Source organism: Notolabrus celidotus, chromosome 11, assembly GCF_009762535.1.
Source record: "Notolabrus celidotus isolate fNotCel1 chromosome 11, fNotCel1.pri, whole genome shotgun sequence".
NCBI lineage: Eukaryota > Metazoa > Chordata > Actinopteri > Labriformes > Labridae > Notolabrus > Notolabrus celidotus.
In genome coordinates this window covers 1,477,846-1,502,654 of record NC_048282.1, presented here as the reverse complement: position 1 = coordinate 1,502,654, position 24,809 = coordinate 1,477,846, and the positions used below count along the sequence as shown (strand labels likewise).

Here is a 24,809-nt window from a genome sequence, read left to right as displayed (position 1 = left end):
TCCATTAGTTTCTATCAAAGGTAACTACTCTTCCTGTGGTGGAGTTAGCATCCACACAGATATCAGAATTTAAAGTTCAAGGCAAAGTTTAAAAACAAAGTTGATAACAATAATAAATAATAGACAAAATCCAAAACCAAGAAAACATAAATATAAAATTCATAAAAGTAATCTCATAAGTGACCACAATACATCAATTTAACAGAAAATATTATTATTATTATTATTATTAGTAGTAGTAGTAGTAGTAGTATCATTATAATTATGATAAGTATTAATATTATTAATTTTAATATTATCACTATTATTATTATTTTGTATATATATCATTATTGTTATTAGTATAACAATTAATTCTGCAAACAATAATAATAATAATAATAATAATAATAATAATAATAATAATAATAGTAATAATAATAATAATAATTATACTGAAAATAATAATACACATTATTATTATTGTTATTTTATAACAACAATAGGATATTTACTATATTAACAACAACAATAGTTATTTTCCAATAATAACAACAACAATTATAATAGTAATAATAATAATAATAAAAATGTTAATGATGGTTTTTAATAATAATTATATGTATTAATAATATTATTTTAATAATAATAATAATAATAATAATAATAATAATAATAATAACAATATTAATAACAATAATAATAAAAATGTTAATGAAGGTTATAATGATAATAAGAATTATTACTAATATTGTTTTTATAATACTACTCCTACTCCTACTACTACTACTACTACTAATAATAATAATAATAATGTTAATGATGGTTATACTGACAATAATAATTATTACTTATATTATTTTTATAATAAAATAATCATAATAAAAAAATAAAAATAAAATAATAATATTGGTGATTATAATTATAAGAAAAATATATTACTATTCGTATTATTATTTTGCTAATATTATTATTATTATTATAATTATTGTTATTAATATTTTATTATTATTATTATAATTATTTTTATTTTTATTATTGTTGTTATTATTATTATTATTATTAGCACTAGCATTAGCATTACTACTTTTTCCACCACTGATTTACAGTTTCTTCACAGATGATAGTATTACAAACAGATAATATAATAAGAGATACTCTTTAATATTAGATAGATATACTGTAGGTTCAAAGTCCTAAAACAACAGTTCAAGCAGTTAAACTGATACTAGCTGATGGAAGACCATCCTTCATCTTTATGCCTCTAAACAAAACAGCACGCTGCCTTGCATTAGTATCTGTGAGTGGACATGTAAATCAACCTCTAGAAGCAGGTCTAGCTTTGAAATCATGGCTATCACTCCTATAGGATAGTTGATCAAACAGAAAATGTGGAGTTTTAGACAAAGTATTGTTGTTGAAAAGAAGAGCAGAGGAATGGTAGTCCTTTCTTTCATCAATGATCAACCTGGAGTTCTGTGCATTCTGGTGATATTTGTTCTTCTGGAGACTTGCGTCTGAATTTTGCACTAGCTGTAATTTCTACAAGTCTAGATTTCATGCACTTAGACCTCACAGCCAGACAGCAGCCCAAAGTGAGTGAGAACTTAAATTTGAATAACTTGAGTGATGCGACGTTGTGGTAGGAACTTTAGTGCATCTCTTGATATTGTCCCTTATAAATGTGATGGATTTCCCACTCTGCTCTGACCATTTTAATCTGCTGTCTAACATTCACTTGAGATCCAGGTTACTACACTTTATTCAACATTAACCCCATAGATATGTGTTTGAAATTTAATGTAGCACCACCTTACCAGACTGATGACCGATTTAGGGTTGAATTCTTTAAACTCCACCACTGACTGACAGATCAATTCTAAATTTACAGACCACTTTACACTCTGTGTCGGCATGTACTCATTTTTAACACATTGGACAGAATGCAGCAAAAGTTCTGATAACCCACTTGGAATAAAGCCACAAGCACTAACGAGGGCAAACAACTATCAAATGAAGAAGATTAAATAAATATGGACACTTTGGTTTTAATCAGTACCTGTCTCTCATGGCTGGGTTTCTCAGATCAGCGATAATAGGGATGATCCGTTTGAACTGATCAATCTTGTTCTTTGAGAAATGTACTATATCCCAATCCTTCTCCTGCAAACAAAAGAGGAAAAGTGTTATACTGTGTTATCTTCACAGAGGATGTCACCGCAGTGTGCACGAGGACTGACCTTTAGTTCTCTTTGGAGCTTGTGGAGGTTTTTGAACATGTCTTGTGCTGTGCTCTCCATGCTCTCCGTCTGCAGCGTGTCAAAGTGACCGACCTTCCAGGAGTTCCACATGGTGTTCCATTCCTGAGTGATGTCCCAGACTTGCTGCAGGTGGTCTATGTCCTGTACAACATATACACACACAAACACACACATACACACAGATGAGGACAAATGTTGGCTTTTACAATCCTGTAAAAGTCACAGCAATATCCTGGATGGGCAGGATTTATCATCTTTCTCTTTTTTTCTCAACAGTTTACGACTTAGCACTATTAAATATATCATCTTTAAAACACTGCTAGCTTATTCATGCAACTTAACATCCACCTAAGGACTGTTCATTGTGTTTGATCTGTAAGCTGACAGTATAATAAGACAACAGTGGTATGAGGATTATAAGCGTTGAGCTAAATCGGACCTTTCCAAGTGTGCGAAGGCTTTTGTTGGGAGGCTGTTGTATCTTAAAGAAGCTCAGCCCATGAAGGATGCTGATCTCCTCCTCTTTAAGAGCCTTCAGTTGGCTGCGTTGCCCTGCGACTTCTTTCAAGGCTGTCTCAATGCTGAGCGCGCTGTCAAACGGACCTGGGTGTGAACATACAAGAATACAGGGAAAAACATACAATTATAAATTCATACCCAATTATAAACACACAACAAACTGTACGCACAGGATGAAACATGCTGCACAGGATGAAACATGCTGCACAGGATGAAATGTGCTGCACCGGATAAAACATGCTTCACAGGATGAAACCTGCTGCACAGGATGAAATATGCTGCACAGGATGAAACATGCTGCACAGGATGAAACATGCTTCACAGGATGAAACATGCTGCACAGGATGAAACCTGCTGCACCGGATGAAACCTGCTGCACAAGATGAAACATACTGCACAGGATGAAACATACTGCACAGGATGAAACATACTGCACAGGATGAAACATGCTGCACAGGATGAAACATGCTGCACAGGATGAAACATGCTGCATAGGTTGAAACATGCTGCACAGGATGAAACATGCTGCACAGGATGAAACATGCTGCACAGGATGAAACATGCTGCACAGGATGAAACATGCTGCACTGGATGAAACATGCTGCACAGGATGAAACATACTGCACAGGATGAAACATGCTGCACAAGATGAAACGTGCCGCACAGGATGAAACATACTGCACAAGATGAAACATGCTGCACAAGATGAAACATGCTGCACAGGATGAAACATGCTGCACAGGATGAAACATGCTGCACAGGATGAAACATACTGCACTGGATGAAACATGCTGCACAGGATGAAACATGCTGCACTGGATGAAACATGCTGCACAGGATGAAACATGCTGCACTGGATGAAACATGCTGCACAGGATGCCTGCTGTGATCCTGTGATCAGGAGGAACAGATGTGCAGATATTATGAAACCATCAACCAAACCAGGGTTTCCTAAACTTTTCAGCCCCCGGCCCCCTTAACATTGTTTCCAGACACTGGCGACCCCCACTGTCCCTCCTCTACGATGCAGTGATGCACCAAACAACCATAGTGTTGTTTTATAATCATTAAAAAGAGAATAGAAGCAGATTACGAGTGTTCTCAATGTTTAGACAGAAGCACTGAGAACACGTACGATATTTAATAAGCAGTGTTGAGTCTACACTATACACCATCCTATACATGTGAACACTAAGTGGTATTTAAATGAGATCATATGAAGAAAGCAGATAAAGAGGGCAAGACCTGTGCTGTTGAAATCCTGCAGAGCTGTCTGGACCTTCTTCTTTAGCTCCTCAGAGGAGAGGATGAGGCTGTTCTTGAACTTCTCCTTGTGTCTTTGCAGTGTGATCTCACTGTCGATCAACACCTGCTGGAACTGCACCCATTCTTCATCCAGCTCTTCGTGCATGTTCTGCACCTGTTGGTGATCCAAGAAGCAGAAGTGGCATTAATGCTTAATGGAGAGTTCTGAGCATGGATATAAACAAAGCCCACTCAGAGTTTGGACTTTGTCTTGACTTTTTTGTGAACTGTTTTGAAATGAATCCCTCTCAATCTTTACTTATTGCTCATAGACAGATTGTGGGTGTGTCTCACTCCAAAGACAACCTGCTGCCTGATTGTATCATCTCTTTTTTTTAGGCTTCTAACTGTGTTGACTCTGAACCCTAAAGACATTTGACCTCATTGACCGACAACTTCTGAAGATGTTTCTTAAATCTACTCTGAAGAAGGGTTTCTCAGAGGAGTCTACGTCAGACTGATGGACGGTTCTTAAACAGCAGAACTGTTCTCACCTGTGTTCTCAAACTGATGATTGCCATGTCCTCGTACATTTGAAGCTAGGGTTGCAAAATTCCGAGAATTTTCAAAGATGGAAACTTTCCATGGGAATTAATGTGAATTTATGGGAATAAACAGGAATAAAGCAGGAATTGACTAAATTGAAGGTTGGCTCTAAATAGGGAACTTAAATGTAGTTGGGGAAAATATATTTTAGCATAATCCTGACTAAAACAATCAGATTTCATGTAGGTACAGTTGAATATCTATGCTATTCCTCAATCTCATGCACATAGCACACTGCTTACTGCAGAGCTATTGAGACCACGCCCCCTACATGCACTGTGCATTCCTCCATCACATGAAGCACAGATGATTTCTAGAATCCTGCAGAGGCTTGAGAAGCTTGAGGGAAGATGCTTTTTGATTTGTATGTTGAATGGGACTTTGTTGGAGGGAGAGCGGCTCTTTTCATTTAACATTTTCAATGGGACTTTGTTGGAGGGAGAGCGGCTCTTTTCATTTAACATTTTCAATGGGACTTTGTTGGGATTGCATTGTTGTTAATTTTTGAATGGGTTGGGTCGGGGGGGGATGAGTAATATTTAACTCAACATTCATGTTTTTGTTCTTCAATGAAAGAATTGATTGTTCAATCAAGTATTTAACACTTGATAAAGTTCTACTTAAAAAATAAATCTGTTTTAATTGTATTATTTTGGATGGATGTCTGCTTATAACAAAACAAACATTTATGCTTGGATATGATACCTTTCCATTAAATTCCCACAAATTCCAATGGGAAGTTTCCAATTTGGAACATCTCCTGAATTCCCTAGCTTAACCTCCCATAGAAATTTACCAGAAATTTTCCACCCCTTTGAAGCCCCATTTGAAGCTCTATCTCTATGTTCCAAATTAGCATAGATATCCTCAGTAGTGAATATAAACAAATATATTGACATATATCACTCGCTCGGACGAACAGAGGATGAAGAGGAATAAACAGTTTGAAATCTGAAGGGAAAATTTCCTGAGACAGACGACACTCATCTCAACTTTTTGTCCAATAACTGATCCGACTGGAGGATGATTTTATTCTTAACGCTGCTATAAATGATTGACATGTGATGGATCAGTCATTAAAGACCTGTGTGTAAAGGTGAGTTATTGTTGGTGAGGATAAGTTTGCCTTTCATCATGTATTATTTCAACTGGACTTTATATTGTCTTCTGTCATCTTGCCCATCAGGTTAATATTTCATGCTTTGTTTGTAGCTTTAAATCAGAACAGATAGATTTTTTTTTTAAATTCTCACCTGATCGCTTGTTTCATATTCATAATTTAACATTTTGTAGTTTAAATTTAACATTGCAGGATTTAAATAGAAAATGATTTATAATAAACTCAATTATATAAAGGTGCTAAATGAAGGAAAACAGTATACCCAACAATGTTAAACAGACATGTCTGCCCTCAGATCTGCGTAACCCGGGACTTCCACCAGATCTGTCTCCGATCAGCTGCGGTCCGGCTCTGTGCTCTCTCGTCCATTTTCAGAACGCAGAACAGAGCAGGACCTCCGGACAGCTGGAGTCATGTGACTGAGGTTCTCTTGTGATAATCACTGAATCAAGGATTCTCCTCCTCCTCTCCTCATCCATGTTGTCTTTCTGGTCCTCTGAAAACCTCTGACCTGTTGACTCCAGGCCTGGCTCCGCTCATCATGACTTTGGTTTGTTGTTGTAGTTAAGTGAAATACGATCTGGTGATAACACAGAGTGTTTTATTCTGAAAATTAACCGGATGTTTTCATTTTGTTTTGGTGAAACCTGACTTCCTGTCCCGCTCCATCTGCTCTGTTGAAATTACTTCGTCGTGCTCCGGCATCCAGCAAAAATAGAAGTCTTGTGTATCTGATCCGGAGGACTCCGACCTGCCACAGCTCGAACACAACAGAGCGGATCCAGTGGAAGTTAACACGCTGACTAGAATAGAAACCTATTAGATCCGGTGCTGTGACGGGTCGGAGTCGGACCAGACACGGATCTGGTGGAATTTGGCCATAAAAGTGCTCTTGGGTGTTCTTAGATTTTGTTCTAAGCTATGTTAAAATATCAGAAAAGAAAACTTGAATGAGCGCAGAATCTTCTTTGAAACGTTGTAAGTGGGTTTTAAGAACAAATGGTGACTGAGGCCCACGAAGGTTACATTAATAATACAGCAGAAGGTGTTCTTGAATATGTGATTGTCTTAATTATACTGTCTGTAAAGTTCTTTTTCCACAGACAGGATCAGTTTTTCTTCTAGAAATAAATCCCCCTCTTAAATCACTCATTTGAACTAATAATAAAAATGATCCTATCATATTTTATTGTACGTCACGTGTTAAACCTTCAATTGTTCTATTGACCGTCTTTGTACATTGTTAGTCCTTAATGAAGTAAAAAACGACAGCATGTTGATGAGTGATGTTCTTACAGCTTGTTCCACAGGGACTTCATGTTTGTCCAGGATGGCGAACTGATCATGGATAACAGGAATCTGAGCTTCCGTCTTTGTCAAGTTGCTTTGAAGAGTCTCAAAGAGCTTCAGGCTTTCCCCGAGCTCCGCCAGAGTCTGGGGGGGCTGTTTCAGTCTAAAGACATGAAACGCAAAGAATAAAAAGTCACACCGTTAAACCCAAAGAAAGAAGAGTCACATGATAACAGAACAACTTTTTGCATGTTGGTGACACTGGACAATAACACAAACACACAATAACTAGGTTTTTAATGTAGATACTATTGTTTCAGTGTCTTCCTACCTTTTGCAAACATTCAATGGAGTTTTCATGTACCAAACGTTGAGACAAATGCATTTACAATTTAAAGAATGTGAACACTCAGGCCTGCTGGTCGTACCTAAAGTCTCTAAAAGTAGTATGGGAGGTAGAACCTTCAGTTATCAGGCCCCTCTCCTTTGGAATCATCTACCAGTCAGGGTCCGGGAGGCAGACACCCTCTCTACTTTTAAGAGTAGGCTTCAAACTTTCCTTTTTGATAAAGCTTATAGTTAGAGCTGGATCAGGCTTGGACCAGCTCTTAGTTATGCTGCTATAGGCTTAGACTGCCGGGGGAACTGGTGCACTGACACACTGGGATCCTATCTCACCCCCTTCCCTCACACGGCCGAAAATGAGGCACCGAGAGTGGGTATAATACCTCTGCGATGACCCCCGGAGGAAAAGTGTTTTTCCTCTCCAAATTCAAAGTCTTTTCATCCAGGCTCCAGGGGCCATGTCTGGACTCACGCGGTCTAGAATGAGGTCAACCTATTGTTCAGTATGTTCAAGTTGAATATGTTCATGTTCAGTCTTGTGCAGACATAATTTTGGAAAAAATGAAATGCTTCCTTTTTAGATGTGGAAGACTGTGTAGAACTACTTTTACCCCCTCAAAGAAATACTCAGGAATGGTTAGGAGAATTGATAAGGAATTGGATTGATAAGCAGAATCGACAATGGCATTGACATTGATCAAATCTTATCAATTCCCATCCCTAACCCAGAGGTGTCAGTCCGACACTATCGTCAGCAGCACGGGGGCCCCCCAGGGAACTGTTCTGGCTCCGTTCCTGTTCCCCCTCTACACTGCAGACTTCACCAACAACACAGCGAGCTGCCACCTGCAAAAGTTCTGTGACGACTCTGCCATATGCTCCTGTTTCCTTTATACTGTTTGCTGCTGTAACACTGTACACTTCCCCGTTGTGGGCAGAGTAAAGGAATATCTTATCTTATATTTTCAGATTGATCCCCACCTGTTAGCGCTGTCTAGCAGGGAGTTGTGAAGTTCTTTGAGCCGGTTGCTCGCCATGTGGCTGAGCAGCTGAGTTAACTTGGTCTGCCACTCACTGCAGTGCTGAACCAAGGAGGATTTGAGTGGTGAGCAGTCCAGAGTGACAAACTGGATGGTCGACACCGTCTTTTCATGTTCAATATTGTTGAAATCCTCAGTGTATCTGGGGGGTGAACCAGAGAGTGGTGGTGTAAAAAAAAAAGGAGAAGAGGAAGAATTGTGAGGAGGAATGGACACACAAACGCAATTCGTTCTATTTAGGGTGTTGAAAAACACCATCAAAACCTCTTCCAGGTTATTCTTAGTGACATGAGATCTAACAGCACACTACCTCATTATAGCTGTATCAAAAGCAGACACTCCTGGGTTTTGTCTTTGGTAGCGTTGTATCATAGAGTCCTTGTTGGTCTGCCAGATGTCTCTGTATTTGTCCCAGGACTTCAGATAGACCTGGAGGTGGCTAGCATTAGCTGTCATCCCTGTAGACACAGCAGTCTGGATCTTCTGCATCTCCTCGTCTTGTGCTGTTGGATCAAGAAGGAAAACGGAGACAGGGGCAAGAGTGTGGGAGATTGGAGTGAGAGACTTTATCCAGAGTTTATTTTGGCAGCTTTTTAGATGTAGTCCTAGTCTTTAGACGACAAAGGCCTGTTAGTTTTAGTCACATTCTCGTCTTTTTACCCCTTTAGAATCTTAGTGGACGGAAACTCAAAACATGATCATCTAGTCTGAGTTATATTTAATCTTTGATTTTTTTTAAAAACATTTCCTCTTATTAAAATAATTCATGTAGTTGATCAGATATCGGGTTCAGGGTTGTATCAAGTGTTAAATCGTCAACTTTTCACTCTTTTAACACTTTTGCTTGTGTAATATCTTATGTTAAGTGATTCAGCCTGTCCCTGCTAAAAAGTCAAAATAAAACATTCTTGATGTGACCATGATGCCTAAATTTTGATTCTCTTTATTCAAATAAAAATGCTGTCTTTGGTGGACATTTTTCGTTTTGATTTTCGTTAACAGAATGAACACTGACTTTATCACATCTACACTACCAGTCAAAGTTTGGAAACACCTTCTCATTCAAGGGTTTGTATTTATTGTAATGATTGTAAACACTGTAGATTAATACTGAAGACATCCAAACTATGAAAGAACATATATAGAATTATTGAATGAACAAAGACGTGTTAAAAAAAGCAGAATCTGTTTTATATTTTAGATTCTGTAAAGTAGCCCCCTTTTTTCCTTCATGACAGCTTTGCACACTCTTGGTATTCTCCCAGTCTGCTTCATGAAGTGGTCTCCTGGAATGGTTTCTAATGAACATGAGCCTTGTCAAGAGTTCATTTGTAGAATGACTTGCCTTCTTAATGTGTTTGAGACCATCAGTTGTGTTGTTCAGAGGCAGGGTTAGTACCTAATGGATTTGACTACTGTTGTAATCCAGATTATGGCCAAACCAGATTATTTCATAGTTTTGATGTCTTCAGTATTAATCTACAATATTGAAAATAATTAGAATAAATAAAAACCATTGAATGAGAAGGTGGGTCCAAACTTTTGACTGGTAGTGTACATACACACAAAACTGTGCAGTTATCACTGTCCATAAATCATTCAGCATCTCCTCATCCTACATGTGGATGTAGAATCCTTTGATTAAAGAAAATGGATAAAGACTCTAATGAGGAATAAAATATACACTAATATAAAAACAACACTTCTTACCCAGAATGATGTGTATGGGACTCCCTTGTGACGGTTTGCCGGTGAGAAGTTCAGGCAGTCTCTTAAACTCGGAGGTGGTGTTTATGAGCTGAGGCAAAATGTTCACGAGCTGAGCAAGCTTTTCAAGTGTCGGGGAGAACTCAATCTATAGAGAGAGGCACAAGTAGGAGCACGCACGCACGCACCCGCACACACACAGACACACACACACACTGTTGACAGTTTGACCTTGTTTAAAGTAGCAGCATGATGACAGGACAGTTGGATGAATGGGTGGTTCCCCTGATGTGAAATCTGTAATGTTTAGCCTCTTTTTTTTCTACCAAAGAGGATTAGGACCACTGATACTCTCAATATATATATATATTTTTTAGGTGTCTTTTTTTTTTATTCTGAGAAAAAAGTCAGAATTTAATACAAGGATAAAAAATGACAACTTAAAATATTCATTTTGCTCGCCTGCCCTCCAAAAAACACATCCTGATCACATGACCAAATCTTAAAAGGAATGGCTGTTGTTACCTTCGGTGTGGACTCAGAAGTTGTTTGGTGCAGCAGAACCTGGACTTTGAATAAGGGGTTGGGTGACGTCTTACTGTCCCCATTGATGGCCCTGGACAGCTTCTTCATGGACTGCTTGATGTTGCTCCTCAGAGCTTCCTCTACCATGTTGTCTACCTTCTCGGTGAAGTTCCCCCAGTGCTCCTGGACCTAACAGGATAACATTTTAAAGGTGGGTCATTTCTTTAATCTGTTAGATGGGTGATGCAAAAGGCCCAGGTAGTGTGGTTCTCAATGAACAGATATTATTCCTCATGGATACAAGTGAAGGGGACATGTTGGAAGCTTTAGTTTGATGTTTTTAATTTGGTTATCTGATCCGACCAGTTTAATTATTAATAATTGAAGAACTTTTTTAGGTCATTTATTTGAGTTTTCATATTGCTTTACGCTTCATTTCCAGAAAAGGAACTGAACTACTGACCACTCGACAGTTGACAGTGAAAGTCTTTCTCATGGATACTTTTAGCAGCACTCACGTAACTCTTCAAATAAAACATGTGCTGTACATTCACTGTACTCACATTCACAGACTCTCATAACCTTTAATCTCACTTCTCAATGGTAACTGTACATTTAAATCCAGAAAACATGTTAACAGGGGGTGCTTTGAGAGACCCCTCTTTTTTCCAGATAGGAATTCTGAATGTTTGTTTATTTATTCAGACAATTTTAGTTATCTTATTGCAGTTATAACAAAACAAAAGAAAAGCGTAGTAGAAACACATTTTATTTCAGGCCCTTAACGGGCCCCCCTCCCCACTTTGGCCCTAGGTAGTCAGTCCCACTTTTCCCCCCACTACGACGCCCCTGCAGAGGCTACACCAACATGTCACTGAATGAAATGAGAGTCCTCTCTCAGTCTGAACGTAAAATAACAACTGCAGTCTCAGAGGGGAGCAACTTCTCTGTGTAATCAGACCAACACAGAAAGGTGGCACCACCTTGAGGCGCTACCTGGTATTGCAGCAGTATTACAACACTTAGATTCTGACTGTTCCACAGTGTATTACACAAATGAATGTCAGAGTAAGTTTGAGTCACAGTTAAGTATTAAATATGCTGAAGACTCAGTGATAGTCAGCCTCTTGCAGGACCAAAAGGTGGGTCAAGTTTTATTAAACGGTGTGATGATTCTTATTTGCATCTAAATGTCTCAAAAACAAATTAACTGCTGATTGATTTTCATCAGAATCAACCAATCAGGGCACCAGCTGTCAACAATGGATCTGCTGTAGAGACAGTGAACAGGTATAAATACTCAGGCACAATCCTTGATGACAAACTGACTTTAATGCTAACACTGATGCCTTTTGTAAAAAGGCCAATCAGAGACTCTTTTTCTTGAGGAAGCTGAGGAGTTTTAATGTTGATAGACCACTTTTTAAAATATTGTATTCTTTTTTATTGAGTCTGTTTAAATTTTTGCAATGACCTCTTGGTTTGGTAACCTCAGCACTTCTAACAGAAGCAGGCTGGGTTATATCGTCACAGTCTGCCCAAAGATTGTTGGCACTAATCTAAATGATCTTGGCCATCTTTACCAAGTGAGAGCCACTCAGAAGGCAAAGCCATCCTTGAAGACCCCAACCACCCCCTTCATTCATAGTTTAGACTTTTGCCAACAGGGAAGAGGGTCACTTTTACAAGCAGGGCCAGATCTGACAGAGATCTTAGATTATTTGTGCCCTCATAGTTAGGGAAAATTGTGAAAATCTGGGAATAAATTCCTCACCATAATATTTCTACGAAAATGTGTTCATAAAGGTCTCTAATAACACATATTAAAAGATTTAATCCCAACTCCTGTAGCAAAATCCATGACAGCTGTTTAAAGTTTTGTTACCTGGAACCTTATTGGTGAGGATGTAAAATGTTGAATTCTGCCTTCAGTAGCTTGTGAGGGGTCAAACTAGAGGTTATTTGGGATTTAGGATTAACTTGTTACTTTCAGCTGCAAGGCCTCCATGTCAATCTCCAATAATAGGACTGGATGCAGGACCCCAGATACAACAGATGAATGGAAGGGGTTCACAGTTAAGATCCAGTTCAGACACTAGATCCAGTGGCTCTTAAAGGAGCTCATCCAATTCACAAGCTGTAATTGTGACGAGGACTGCAACAACCATGCAGCTGCAAGAAGAATAGTGTGAAGTTGTACAGGCAGAGCATGCAAGGACCCTTTCCATGATGATGTAGAGTCTGGAGAAGATGAAGATTGAGACTCTTGAGATATTTTTCTGTGTTGTTTTTGTCAGTATTGTTTGTTTCATAACTAGTATTTGAGATTTTCAAATAAACAGATAGAGCTACTTTTGAAAGTATGTGTAAAAGTCGGCGTGGCCGTTTTTCCACCAAGGAGTGTTTTTTGTACAAAATAAATGCTTGAAATGAATTCAGAATCCCAAATAACCCCTAGTTTGACCCTCACAAACTGCTGAAGGCAGAATTTAACATTTTCATTTTTTTTACCAATGAGGTTCCAGGTACACAAACTTTAAACAGCTGTCATGGATTTTGCTACAGGAGCTGAGATTAAATGTTTTAATATGTGTTATTAGAGACCTTCATGAACACATTGGTGAAGACATTTTTTGGTAAGGAATTTATTCCCAGATTTGCCAAATATGGGCTAAAATTCCCCGACTATCAGCTGTTGGGCTTTTGCCATTTCACAGAGGATTGTGGTTCCTTTGGTCTCATATGCAGAAAGATGATGTCATCCACAGGAGTTATGTATTTATGTATTTCAATTAAATGTGTGAACTTGTGTTTGTTTATTAGTTGTATTGCTTGTGTGTATATGATGCTTGTGGGGACTTCTGTTGTAAACCAAAATATTTCCAAATGCAAAATCGAAAAATTCAAATAAGGCTATTACTAATTCAACTGTTCAGATAGAAGAGGATTAGGGCCACTGATTTTTTTTTATTTTTTTTTAGGAAGGCCAGACTTGTGTCGTTTTCCCAGTCTCATTGTTGTTTTGTTGTTTTTTCCTTTCTTCAGTTTAAATGAAAAACTAAAAATGTTAACTCGATAAACAGAACTGGCCAGACTTTTTTTTTTCTGGTATTAAAGTCAGAATTCAGATTTCATATCATATTTTATTTGTGAAAAAAATCAGAATGAAAATCAGAATTCAATGAAAAAATTCAGAAAAGGTCAGAATTCAGACAGTAATCCCATACTTTAGATTTTGAAGTCAGAATATTTTTTAAAAAGTTAGGAAAGAAAACAAAGAAATGACTGACCAATACTTTTAAGGATTGGTTTCAGTGGCCCTAACCCTCTTCAGTAGGTTCCCCAGTGGCTGATCAGCAGTGACAGTGACTAGCTGCCTTCATTGTACATGCATTTCCCTAAAGGAATAATCAATGAATTGATGTTGAGGTTGTACTCCACCCAAACCTTGGGAGTGGTGCCTCTAAAATACCAACCTTATAACTATGCTGTTTTACAGTTTACTCAAAGTGCATGAAGACTTCTGATGCCATGCTAATCACACAAGAATGACAGAAAAAGCATGGTACAAACCTCAGGGCCATCATTACTGAAGTTTCTGTAATTGCAGATCATGGCCTCAACAACACCCTGGTGTGCTGAGCGGATGGTGCAGAGTTGACTTTGCTGGTGAGCTCTCTGGTCCTCCTCAAACTCCAGGTTCCTAAGAAAAAGAAACATCCAGGACAGCCGGTTAAAATATTAAATATGATAATGATCATAAATCAGTAACAGGATATTAATGATAATACATGAATAATAATAATAACATCAATAAAAATAACATACATTTTAAATATATATTATGATCCTAATAATAATAATAATAATAATAATAATAATAATAATACATTTTAAATGTATAATGATCCTAATAAAAATAACAATAATAATAATATTAATATTTATACTAATAATAAAAATAATAAAAATAATAGAAATAATAAAAATAATAATAATAATACTAATACATTTTAAATGTATAATAATCCTAATAAAAATAACAATAATAATAATAAAAATATTCATATTAATAATAATAATAATGATAATACATTTTAAATGTATAATGATCCTAATAAAAAATGGTAATAATAAGAGCAACAATAATAATACATTTTAAATATATAATGATCATAATAATAATAATTATTATTATATTTATTATTATTATTATTATATTTATTATAATAATTGTAACCTAATAATTATACTAATAATAATTATAATCATAATAATAATACATATTAAATATATAACGATCCTAATAATAGTCATTATAATACTTATAATACTACTACTACTACTACCACTACAAATAATAATAATAATAATAATAATAATAATAATAATAATAATAATAATAATAATAAGGATTCTGGATAGTTGTAATAATTAGAAAATAATATTTATTTAATTATAATAATAAAAAACTATTATTATTATTATTATTATTATTATTATTATTATTATTATTATTATTATTTCTATTATTTCTATTTCTTTATTATTGTCTTTGCTTTAGACCAGGTCATGCTTGCTGATGATCCTTAGTGAGATGCTTTCAGCATGACAACACCTGACTGATTACTCAATAAGCCTGAACTGTAAGAAAGAGGAACTCATATGAAGAGATCAGTGAAGTACTGTGGTGTTTAAAATCAACTGAACCGCTATGTCCCCTTTTGTTTGACTCTGACTCATGAACACACATTTAGAAAGTGAAGGTCAAACGTACAAAACATAGAACAAGAGGTGACTGAAAGTCTAATAAGTAATGACTTGATGCTTTTTGTGATGTCTGATGAATAACATGCTGTAAGATATAAGTAACATATCGATCAGTACCTGTACAAAGTCTTTTCATTGACCTTAAACAGCAATGTGTCACTTATTCTGCTACACAGGTTGGAGATGGAACCATTGATGACTTTGTAGTCATCAATTATCAACTGGACCTGTAGAGAGGAGAGGAGAGGAGAGGAGAGGAGAGGAGAGGAGAGGAGAGGAGAGGAGAGGAGAGGAGAGGAGAGGAGAGGAGAGGAGAGGAGAGGAGAGGAGAGGAGAGGAGAGGAGAGGAGAGGAGAGGAGAGGAGAGGAGAGGGCTATTCCATTAACTTTGTCAAAAATCCTCTAAAACCAAACCCTGATAATCATCTCATAGTTCATTCATATTCAGAACAAGTTCTCAGGTAACCCAGAGTTACATTCAACAATTACAGAGAGATTTTCTCCACACATCTCTCCATTCGTCTACTTCCCTAATCCCTAAGACAACACTGAGAAAGAGTGAAGCCATCACAGAATTGTAAACATGTCAGAAAACGGTTAACTGTGTGTGGAAACCTTGTCAACGTGTTTGATACAGTCCTGGATGAAGATATGGGAAGGTCCCTTTGGTGACAACCACTTGTACATGGTCAATCCTGGCTGAATCCTCTTATCTAATCCATGAATGCTGTCCTGGAACAGACCCAGCTCGTCTGGAGACAGCATTCCAATGATCCTGACGTTCAACACACAGGCATAAGGACAGGTGAGATGAGTATGAAGTTAACACAACTGAGTTTCTATTACTGTCAAGTAAGAATGTAAGGATACAGTCTTCCCACGATTCCATTCCAATCCCGATTTTTGGTTCATGATACGATTCACTTGATTTTCAAAGTCATTCTTTTTCATTTTAAGGTGTGTTGTAACTCAAATAAAACCACTGAACACTTTTTTCAGCACCTTGTAAAAAACTCAACATGAGCGTACACAAATACCTTGTTGGAAAACTTCAGAACAATTCTAAAGAAATGTAAAGTGAATGATGATTCCCAAATGAAAGTATTAAATATTAACACAAATAATGTTAATCTCTTTAAATAAACTAACGTGCAGGTTCAGCTCCTGGCTGTGAATTAACATGTTCTTCTTCAGGAATATCAGGGAAAGACAAAATGCTGCCGTCCCTCAGACTGTAAACACAAAGGTGCATCCTAAACTGCTCGGTCTTCACCTGCTGACTCCATGTCTGTTACTCTCCACTCAGCAAGTGACAAGAGAGCAGCGCAAGAGACTTCATGATGTTGAACAAGCGGAGTGAAATGCAGATAGTACCCTCTACTGTTTAAAAATAATATCCCAATATAAATGTTGTTATTTGTACCCTTACCCTGTATCCTTACATCCCAAACTGACTGTTGACTGTTTAGAATATAAATCAGATTGTCACCTGATCACGCCCACCACTGTTAGAGGCACATATTTTCTAGCTCTTCCCCAGTCTGATCAGAACTGAGGAAGTCTTTCAGAGGAGAGGTCTTCAAACAAGCTTTGAGTTACCATGATTAGCTGGATGACTGAGACCCTTTACAGACTATCTATAGAGTGTAACTGAGACTTTGGTCCATTCAATTGTATTGTTTGTTTAGTAATTGTGTTTCGCTGGAGAACTGTAAGGTTTACTGTACTTATTATGCATTTGGACCAAGATGTCCGGGGTCTTTTAGACCCCAGAACTACTTTCCCCTGAACTAAAAGGTTCCTGGGCCCCCATTGTTGTCTGCGTTTCAACCGCGGGCTGAAGTCCCGGGTAGATTGTATAATTCAGGCCAGTGAGGTATAAATGTATAAATGTGTAAATGTACTACACCACCAGACCAGTAGAGGGCAGTAAAACAAAGAGGAATGCCATTCATCACAGATGACACCATAGAAGCAGACGGACAGGCAGGTATCATTATGAGCTACACAACAGTTAGCCTGTTAGCATGAAGAGACTCAGCTGGTGCTGTTTTAGATGGTGCTATATTTCATCACAGATGGATTCACTGAATCAACACGTGAGAGGAGATAACTGCGAGTAGCAAAGACGTTTCAACACGGCTTTAAAATCCTTTTCAACTCAAAAAGCCGTGGCAGAGATCGGCCGGTGTTTTAGTTTAAACAGCGACCCTGTTAAGTGGAGACTTTCAGCCGGATGCATCCCTCATAAACGTCTTTAGACGATCATTAAATATCTGATGAGGATATTTTGAAATCTTAATAAAAACTAAACTAGTTTGCATTCCCAGGAACTCCCTCTGTGTTTCAACAGCTGTGTAAACTCCACAAACACTGACACGTTCAGCTGAAGGTCTCCAGTTTACAGGGTCACTTTTAAAACCGGAACACCGGGAGAGACGCATTCACAGTGTGCTGAGAGAAGACTACTGTTACAAGCTGCTAAATCAAGAGAATCACAGCTTCTTCTTTTGAAAAGTACACACACATACAAAAAAGATAGAACAAATAAAAACTAATGAAAGAAAGAGAAATCAAGTGAATCACAGATGTGTGTGATGTTATTGTGGACGGAGGGCGGAATAAAAACACTGCTGTTAATCTACCAATCAGACACGTTCGGCATTGCAGGCCCTGGCCCCCCAAAAGTCCCGGGACCATTTAAAAGTACTACCCCCCAGCAGAGGCTTTTTAGGGAGGAGATTATCTACCCCTGAACTAAATTTAGACCCTGGGTCCACCGGTCGAAAGGCACGTAATTCTGGGGTAAAGTTCCCGCGGTCGAAAAAAGCCTTGAATCTCTTAGTCACTGTTTCTTACTTCCTGTCTGATACTGAGTGAATTAAAATCACCTTAATAGCAACAAATATATATTTATATTTGGAAATGCAAGAGCTAAGTTTACATGGACACAATGTATGTAAATGCACATCAGTGTTTGTGAGAGGGTTATTGCACCTGTTATAGTTCCTGGTCAGAAGCAGTGCTTCCTCTCTCAGGTTTCTGAAGTCATCTCTGTCCTTATAGATATCATACACAATCTCAAACCCAAGCTTATCCCAGTACTGCATCTCAGATAACTGGTTCACTAGGTTTCTGGAAAAGAAAACAAAATAAATAAATACAAATTACAAGCACATGCAGATGTATGGAAAAGGATTAGGGACACTTTTTTTTTTTTCCTTTGATAGGTGGGTGAAAATCTTTTTTTATGGTGTAGGGGAGAACAGGGTTGGTTGTCACACTTGTTATATCTCGCCACCAGGGGGCACTGTCTCTGAAATTGGGGTATGGACATTTCCAGAATTAGGATCAGAGCTCACCTACATAGTCTTCTCTGGAGTAAGACAGCTGAACTTGAGGTGAGAGGACTTTTTGTGTTTCTCATGTCAAATAGTAAATATTCAGCTCCTCAGTATTTTTCTTCTAGGCTTTTAAACAATGTTTTTTTAACAAAACAAGTGTTACCCTTACAAAGTTTGAAGGGAGAGCTATAGTTTAGATTTTTATTAGCTAGCTAAGTAGTTGTTAGATGGTTGTTAGCCTTGATGCTAGCAAAAAGTTCCAGTTGGGGTTGGTCGTCACATTCCCTTAGGGGTTGGTTGTCACATGTATCAACCAACCCCTGTGTTGGCAAAATCATGCATGGTGAAATGAGTTGGAGTGTGCAGACCCTACATTTGCCATCACTGTAACTCAGACAGTGACTGCATGTAGCCTAGTTGAGTAGACCATTATTGTACGGCCTATTTGTTTTGTTCTTTATGTTGTTATATAGGCTGGCCTAAAGATGTGTTTCCTCTTCATGGTCCTTGCTCATTTTATGTTAAAATGCATTAAGTTATGTAGGCCTATCACTTGTCAGTGCAATTAAACTTTCAAATCTAGCTCTGCCTTCTTGCCTTTTTTAAAAGATTATTCCCATTAAAATACCATTGTGACCACCAACCCCATAGTGTGTGACCACCAACCCCATAGTGTGTGACCACCAACCCCATAGTGTGTGACCACCAACCCCATAGTGTGTGACAACCAACCCCATAGTGTGTGACCACCAACCCCATAGTGTGTGACCACCAACCCCATAGTGTGTGACAACCATCCCCATGATGGGGTTGGTTGTCACAATGTGTCAGAGTGTCTTTGAGTTAATTGCCGCTTTGTTACAATGAGTTGGAAAATGAGAGGGATACACATTAAAGCCAACACCTTAAGCTTCAATTTAATGTAGGAATGACTACTGAAAGATGTTTTGATGATGAGCAATCATCAAAACAGTAAAAAGTGTGATAACCAACCCCGTTCTCCCCTATTTAATTTTATCCAGCAGCGAGCCAAACAAAAAAGACACCTTAAAAACTTATTTTTTTTCAGTGGCCCTCACCCTCTTCCATATACGTCACATATTATGTGTGCATGTGTATTTATGTCTGTATTATGTATGATGTTTGTATCAAGAGTTTGGGTTCTACATGGATATGTTATATTTCAAAAATAATACATTATATTGTACATAAATGACCGATTAAATGTAGAACATCACAGTGATTCAAACACTTTGCATTTCTTGTGAGTACTGGTTCTCTGGTGAACTGACTTGTCAAAGTTGACGTCCAACTTGGCGGTCTTGTCCTTGCATCGCACCAACAGTGGCTGCTCCAGTCTCTTGATGTACTGATGATCCAGCCTCTGGTTCCACATGGTGAAACTCCTTCTCACCATCTCATCCATAACTTCCACCAACTGGCCGTGAGTGGACACTACCTCTTTGTAGCTAAATGACTCATGCATAAAGTAGGCCTTGTGAAGCAACTGGAGAGTAAAGACAGGTATGAAATGAAAGTAGTCAAGGAAGGAGCTTCAGGGGGAGAGTTCTCTGGAGATCATACGATATCTGTGTGCATTCAAATGTTGGAAACGTCTACCCAAAGAAAGGCCAGAGCAGTTAAACCGTTCTTTGATTGAAAATTGCATTAAATTCATAGCTTACTATGTAATTTAAAGGACTCACCTCCATTGGTCTATCTATATGACGTCTGAGGCCCTTCACCCAGTAAGCCTGTCCTGCTACCGGGGGGATGTGGTCGGGGATACACCTTGGTTTCTGGATCAGCTGCTTTTTGACCAATTGAAGCTCCTTGCTGAGAAGATGAAGCACCTCCTCCATCTTCTCTTCTATGGTGCGCTTCACAGTCTGGGATTGAGAGAGAAACCACAGAACAAGCAATCTTACTGGTCTGTTTTTTAATCAATCATTTAAAATGAGGCATTTTACCAGTGAATGGATCCGTAATGCTTCAGCACACAGAATAAACAGAGAGCAGATTCTCTCCATGTGCAGGTGTAAACAGGTAAACACAGAGACAGAGCTCTGTTACTGTTTATACTTCTCAGAATTATTACAGTGAACATGTGTGCAGACACAAACATCTGTTAAAGCCGTCATCACAAACCGACATTGCTTCACCTGACGCTCCGGAGGAGAGGACGATTCATGTCTCTGAAAACAAATCTTCTCGTCTCCTCTCTCCTCTCGTTTCATTTCCTTGAATCTCTGGTGGGAGGGGCTAAGACGCAAGTGAACGCGAGTGAACACAAGGATGGAACGATAAAGCTTTGAGATGCACCCGATCTCTTCCTGTGTTCCCAGTATTCTTGTTTCTTCTATGGATTTGGATGTATTAAGTTTTGTTTCATATCCTGTTGTTTTGTTTTTTTTAATCAAACTTTTCTCTTAGTCTGCATTTTGGATCCTCTTGTTTTTGCCTAATCGTGAGGACAAAGTGTCTTAGATTCAGTATACATCTAGCAGAGTGGAACAGTATGCAAGAATGTGCAAGCAGATTATTTCAGTTCCAAGTAGGGATGTAAATTTTAAGTGTTCTCAGTGATCGATCTTTGGAAATGTTAACGATCAATAATCGATTAATCAATAAGAAAATAAAAAAGAGTTTTCTTATGTCAAAAACAATGTCAAATATGTTGATTTCCCCCTAAATTATATTTTCTACAGCAACAAAATGCATATAACTGACAGTATTGAATACAGGTAGAACATGTTTAACTCTCATTATCAACGATCAGACTCATAAAAATATTCTCTGTGGACATACAGTCTGATAAAGTGAAGGCTCACAACACTAACTGTGTATTTACAGCGATAAGAGAACTGAACAGAAACATATTCTAGACTCACAGTGTCCAGTCTACCCAGTCTTGTTGAGAGATATAAACATGTGTACGCGATCAGGTGTCAGCTGGGAGGGCAACCGGGTCATAATCAGTCCAGCTACAGAAAAGCCCAGACGGCTCTGATGTTGCTGCTCTGCAAACATAGCGTACGAGAAACTCCCACCAGTCTGTTGGCTTTGTATCTAGGAAGGGAAATGTCCTGTTCGAAGTTGTTAGCCTTCGTGTCCGTGTCGTTGTTTGCAGCAGTTTTGTATTAATCCTCTTTAAAAAGCGCTCGTGGAGACCTGTCACTCAGCCGCAGCCCCCAGCTGAGCGTCTCTGCTGTGGGCAACACCTTTAACAGCTGATTCACTGAAACAAGATTTAAACTTCAAACACCTCCCTGATAGCTGAATGTAATATGAGACCCCATGACGTTTGTTCCACGCGATGGAAAATTGACAACAAAAATGTGTGTTTCGAGTAAGTTCTTAACAATCAATTCATCGATACTCGATTAATTGTTTACGTCTGAAGTTCCAAGTACGGGGTAGCTCAAATGGGGTCTTGTTCGCGAGTGGGGGTAAAATGGAGCGTGAGATCCACAGGCGGATTGGTGCGGCGTCAGCAGTGATGTGGACGTTGTATCGGACCATTGTGGTGAAGAGGGAGCTGAGCCAGAAGGTAAAGCTTTCGATTTACCAGTCGGTCTACGTTCCAACCCTCACCTATGGTCATGAGCTGTGGGTCATGACCGAAAGGATAAGATCGCGGATACAAGCGGCTGAAATGAGTTTCCTGCGAAGGGTGTCTGGGCTCGGCCTTAGAGATAGGGTCAGGAGCTCGGACATCCGGAGGGAGCTCGGAGTAGAGCCGCTGCTCCTCCGCGTCGAAAGGAGTCAGCTGAGGTGGTTCGGGCATCTGATAAGGATGCCTCCCGGACGCCTCCCTTTAGAGGTGTTCCGGGCACGTCCAACTGGGAGAAGGCCCCGGGGTAGACCCAGAACGCGGTAGAGGGATTATATCTCCCGCCTGGTCTGGGAACGCCTCGGGATTCCCCAGGAGGAGCTGGAAAGTGTCGCCGGGGAGAGGGATGTCTGGGTCAATTTGCTTGGACTGCTACCCCCGCGACCCGACCCCGGATAAGCGGAAGAAAATGGATGGATGGATGGAGGGTAGCTCAAATGGCAAAGCCTCCAACTCCTGCAGCTGCAGTAACAAGTTCTGACTGCAGCAGTAGTAGTTTGATTAAAACATATGAAATGTCATTTCTTGTCTTTCTTCCCTTCACTTTCTGTCTCTGTTAGGCCTCTCTATCAATACAGGCAAAAAGCCAACAAAAAAAAAATTAAAGCAAAACACATTTGAACATCTATCTTATCATTCAAGCCCCAAAAAGAGAAAGTCTAAAAGTTGAGTACGAGTCTAATGGGGCATTCACACCAAACAGGAATACATTCCTTCACATGAATGAATTACATGTAAAGTCAATGTAAAGACGCGAATAGACGCAAGAAGTGGTCTGGCGGTGTGAATGGCGCGATTCATGCGAATGACGCAATGATAGCTAATCAGCGTGCAGATCCTCCAGTGACGTGTGTTGTGTGACGTATGGACCAGCAGAGATTCACTCATCTGGAATATATGGGACACTTTGATTGTATCTCTGTGCAGCTTCACTGAACTCTGTGACTCTACCTGTTTTTATGGGATCAGGAATAAACAGGAGCTCACTGTGAGGACAGAGAGGGAGGAGGATTATCTGCTGAGTTGTGAAAACCTTTATCTGTCACTTGAATCCAGCTATGGGTTGTTGTAGGGAGTTAGCTCTGCCCCCTTTAGCATAACCGGCTTCCCCATTCAATGTCCACGAGCTCAACCTTGTTTGATAACAAAAGACTAGTGTGACTAGGTGGAGTGGTCGGGCCGTCTGAGGGGGGCAGGTGGGATTGGCCCTGCTGCCTCCGCCCTCCCCCCGCTCCGGCGCGCCGGTTGGTGGGCTCTGGTCCTGGTCCTGCCCGTCTGCCTGGCTGTCTGCTCCTGGTGCCGGGCCCCCTCGACCCTGGTGGCTCCTTTGGCTCCGTCTTGGGGGGCTGTGGGGGTGGTGTTGTGGGGGTGTCCCTTGGGGGGGCTGCGGGATCTCTCCCCCCTCGCCCCCCTTTCCTCCTACTGGGTGACCTGGGGGTCGCCCTGGGTGCTCCGGCGGTACCTGCTTGCTTCCGGTCTGGGTCCTTGGCTCGTCCCCTGGCCTGGGTCTCCCGCGGCGGGTTGGGTCCTTCGGTCTGACTGCTCTCGCGGCCCGGGTGCTGAGCCGTACCGCTCGGCTGGTCTGACCCAGGTGGTTTCATCTGCACCAGTGGTGGTCTTGTTACACAAATAGAACACAGCACGGCGGCAACCCTCTGCGACCCAAGCTTCAGTAATGATTGTGGACACTAAGGGTTGCTTAATCATTAGTATCACCCCACGGATTTCTTTTTTTTTTTTTTTGGCATCATGGTGAGATGGTCCCTCTCCATCTAACTGTGTTAGGTCTCTCTCTCCTTCTCTCTCCCTGTCCCTTTGTATATCCTTATGTAATCTTTCTTTTACTTTCTCTTATTTTTTTTATTTTTTATTTTTTGGCCCACCTAGGTGTGCACGCCCTCTTTTACAGAACATGATATTAGCTGCCAATAAAAGATAGGCCAGAGTTCTAAGAGGGATGGTGATGGTTGCATGCACACAGTCACAAGCACAGAAGAAAAAGGTTTTCTTTCTTTTCTTTTGCTGCAAGAATAAATTGCATTAATATTTGACAGTTTGTGACAAACATGACACAAACCAGAAATATATATGCAGACAAGAGGAAAAAAAGAAAAAGAAAAAAAAAAAGTAAATGCGGGAAAGACAAAGCCGCTGAGCGGACCAATCACAGGGCTTGCGGTCCGCGTCGGCTCTACGGGGATTTACATTTTGGAGGAGGTGCACGTCAGCTATGTGTGTAGGCCACGGTGTAGGTACGGGAGCTACGCGGACCCCCAGCGTAGGGTACGCCACTGATTCAACGCAGAAGTATAAATCAGCCTTAACGCGACCGTTGGCGTCTGGTGTGAACGCGACATAAGAAATAGCTCAGCTGTGATTTGAGCTGAGCAGGCTGGACTCTGAATCAAGAGTCCAGTCGAGGTGCTGGCTGCTGGGAGAGCAGAA

General features: G+C 39.5%; 1 protein-coding gene across 1 annotated transcript in view; it reads right to left on the bottom strand.

Moving 5' to 3' along the window:
• LOC117821481 (dynein heavy chain 2, axonemal-like) overlaps positions 1–24,809 on the bottom strand; it is a 116,367-nt gene that overhangs the window by 67,330 nt on the left and 24,228 nt on the right. The window contains exons 12-26 of the mRNA XM_034695791.1: positions 20,458–20,640; positions 20,044–20,258; positions 18,405–18,542; positions 16,023–16,182; positions 15,525–15,634; positions 14,211–14,340; positions 10,638–10,826; positions 10,116–10,260; positions 8,716–8,908; positions 8,347–8,547; positions 7,027–7,183; positions 4,005–4,179; positions 2,680–2,843; positions 2,220–2,381; positions 2,039–2,142 (exon numbers count right to left, since the gene is read on the bottom strand). Of these exons, the coding sequence (XP_034551682.1) occupies positions 2,039–2,142; positions 2,220–2,381; positions 2,680–2,843; positions 4,005–4,179; positions 7,027–7,183; positions 8,347–8,547; positions 8,716–8,908; positions 10,116–10,260; positions 10,638–10,826; positions 14,211–14,340; positions 15,525–15,634; positions 16,023–16,182; positions 18,405–18,542; positions 20,044–20,258; positions 20,458–20,640 (2,426 nt within the window). The remainder of the gene's footprint in view (positions 1–2,038; positions 2,143–2,219; positions 2,382–2,679; positions 2,844–4,004; positions 4,180–7,026; positions 7,184–8,346; positions 8,548–8,715; positions 8,909–10,115; positions 10,261–10,637; positions 10,827–14,210; positions 14,341–15,524; positions 15,635–16,022; positions 16,183–18,404; positions 18,543–20,043; positions 20,259–20,457; positions 20,641–24,809) is intronic.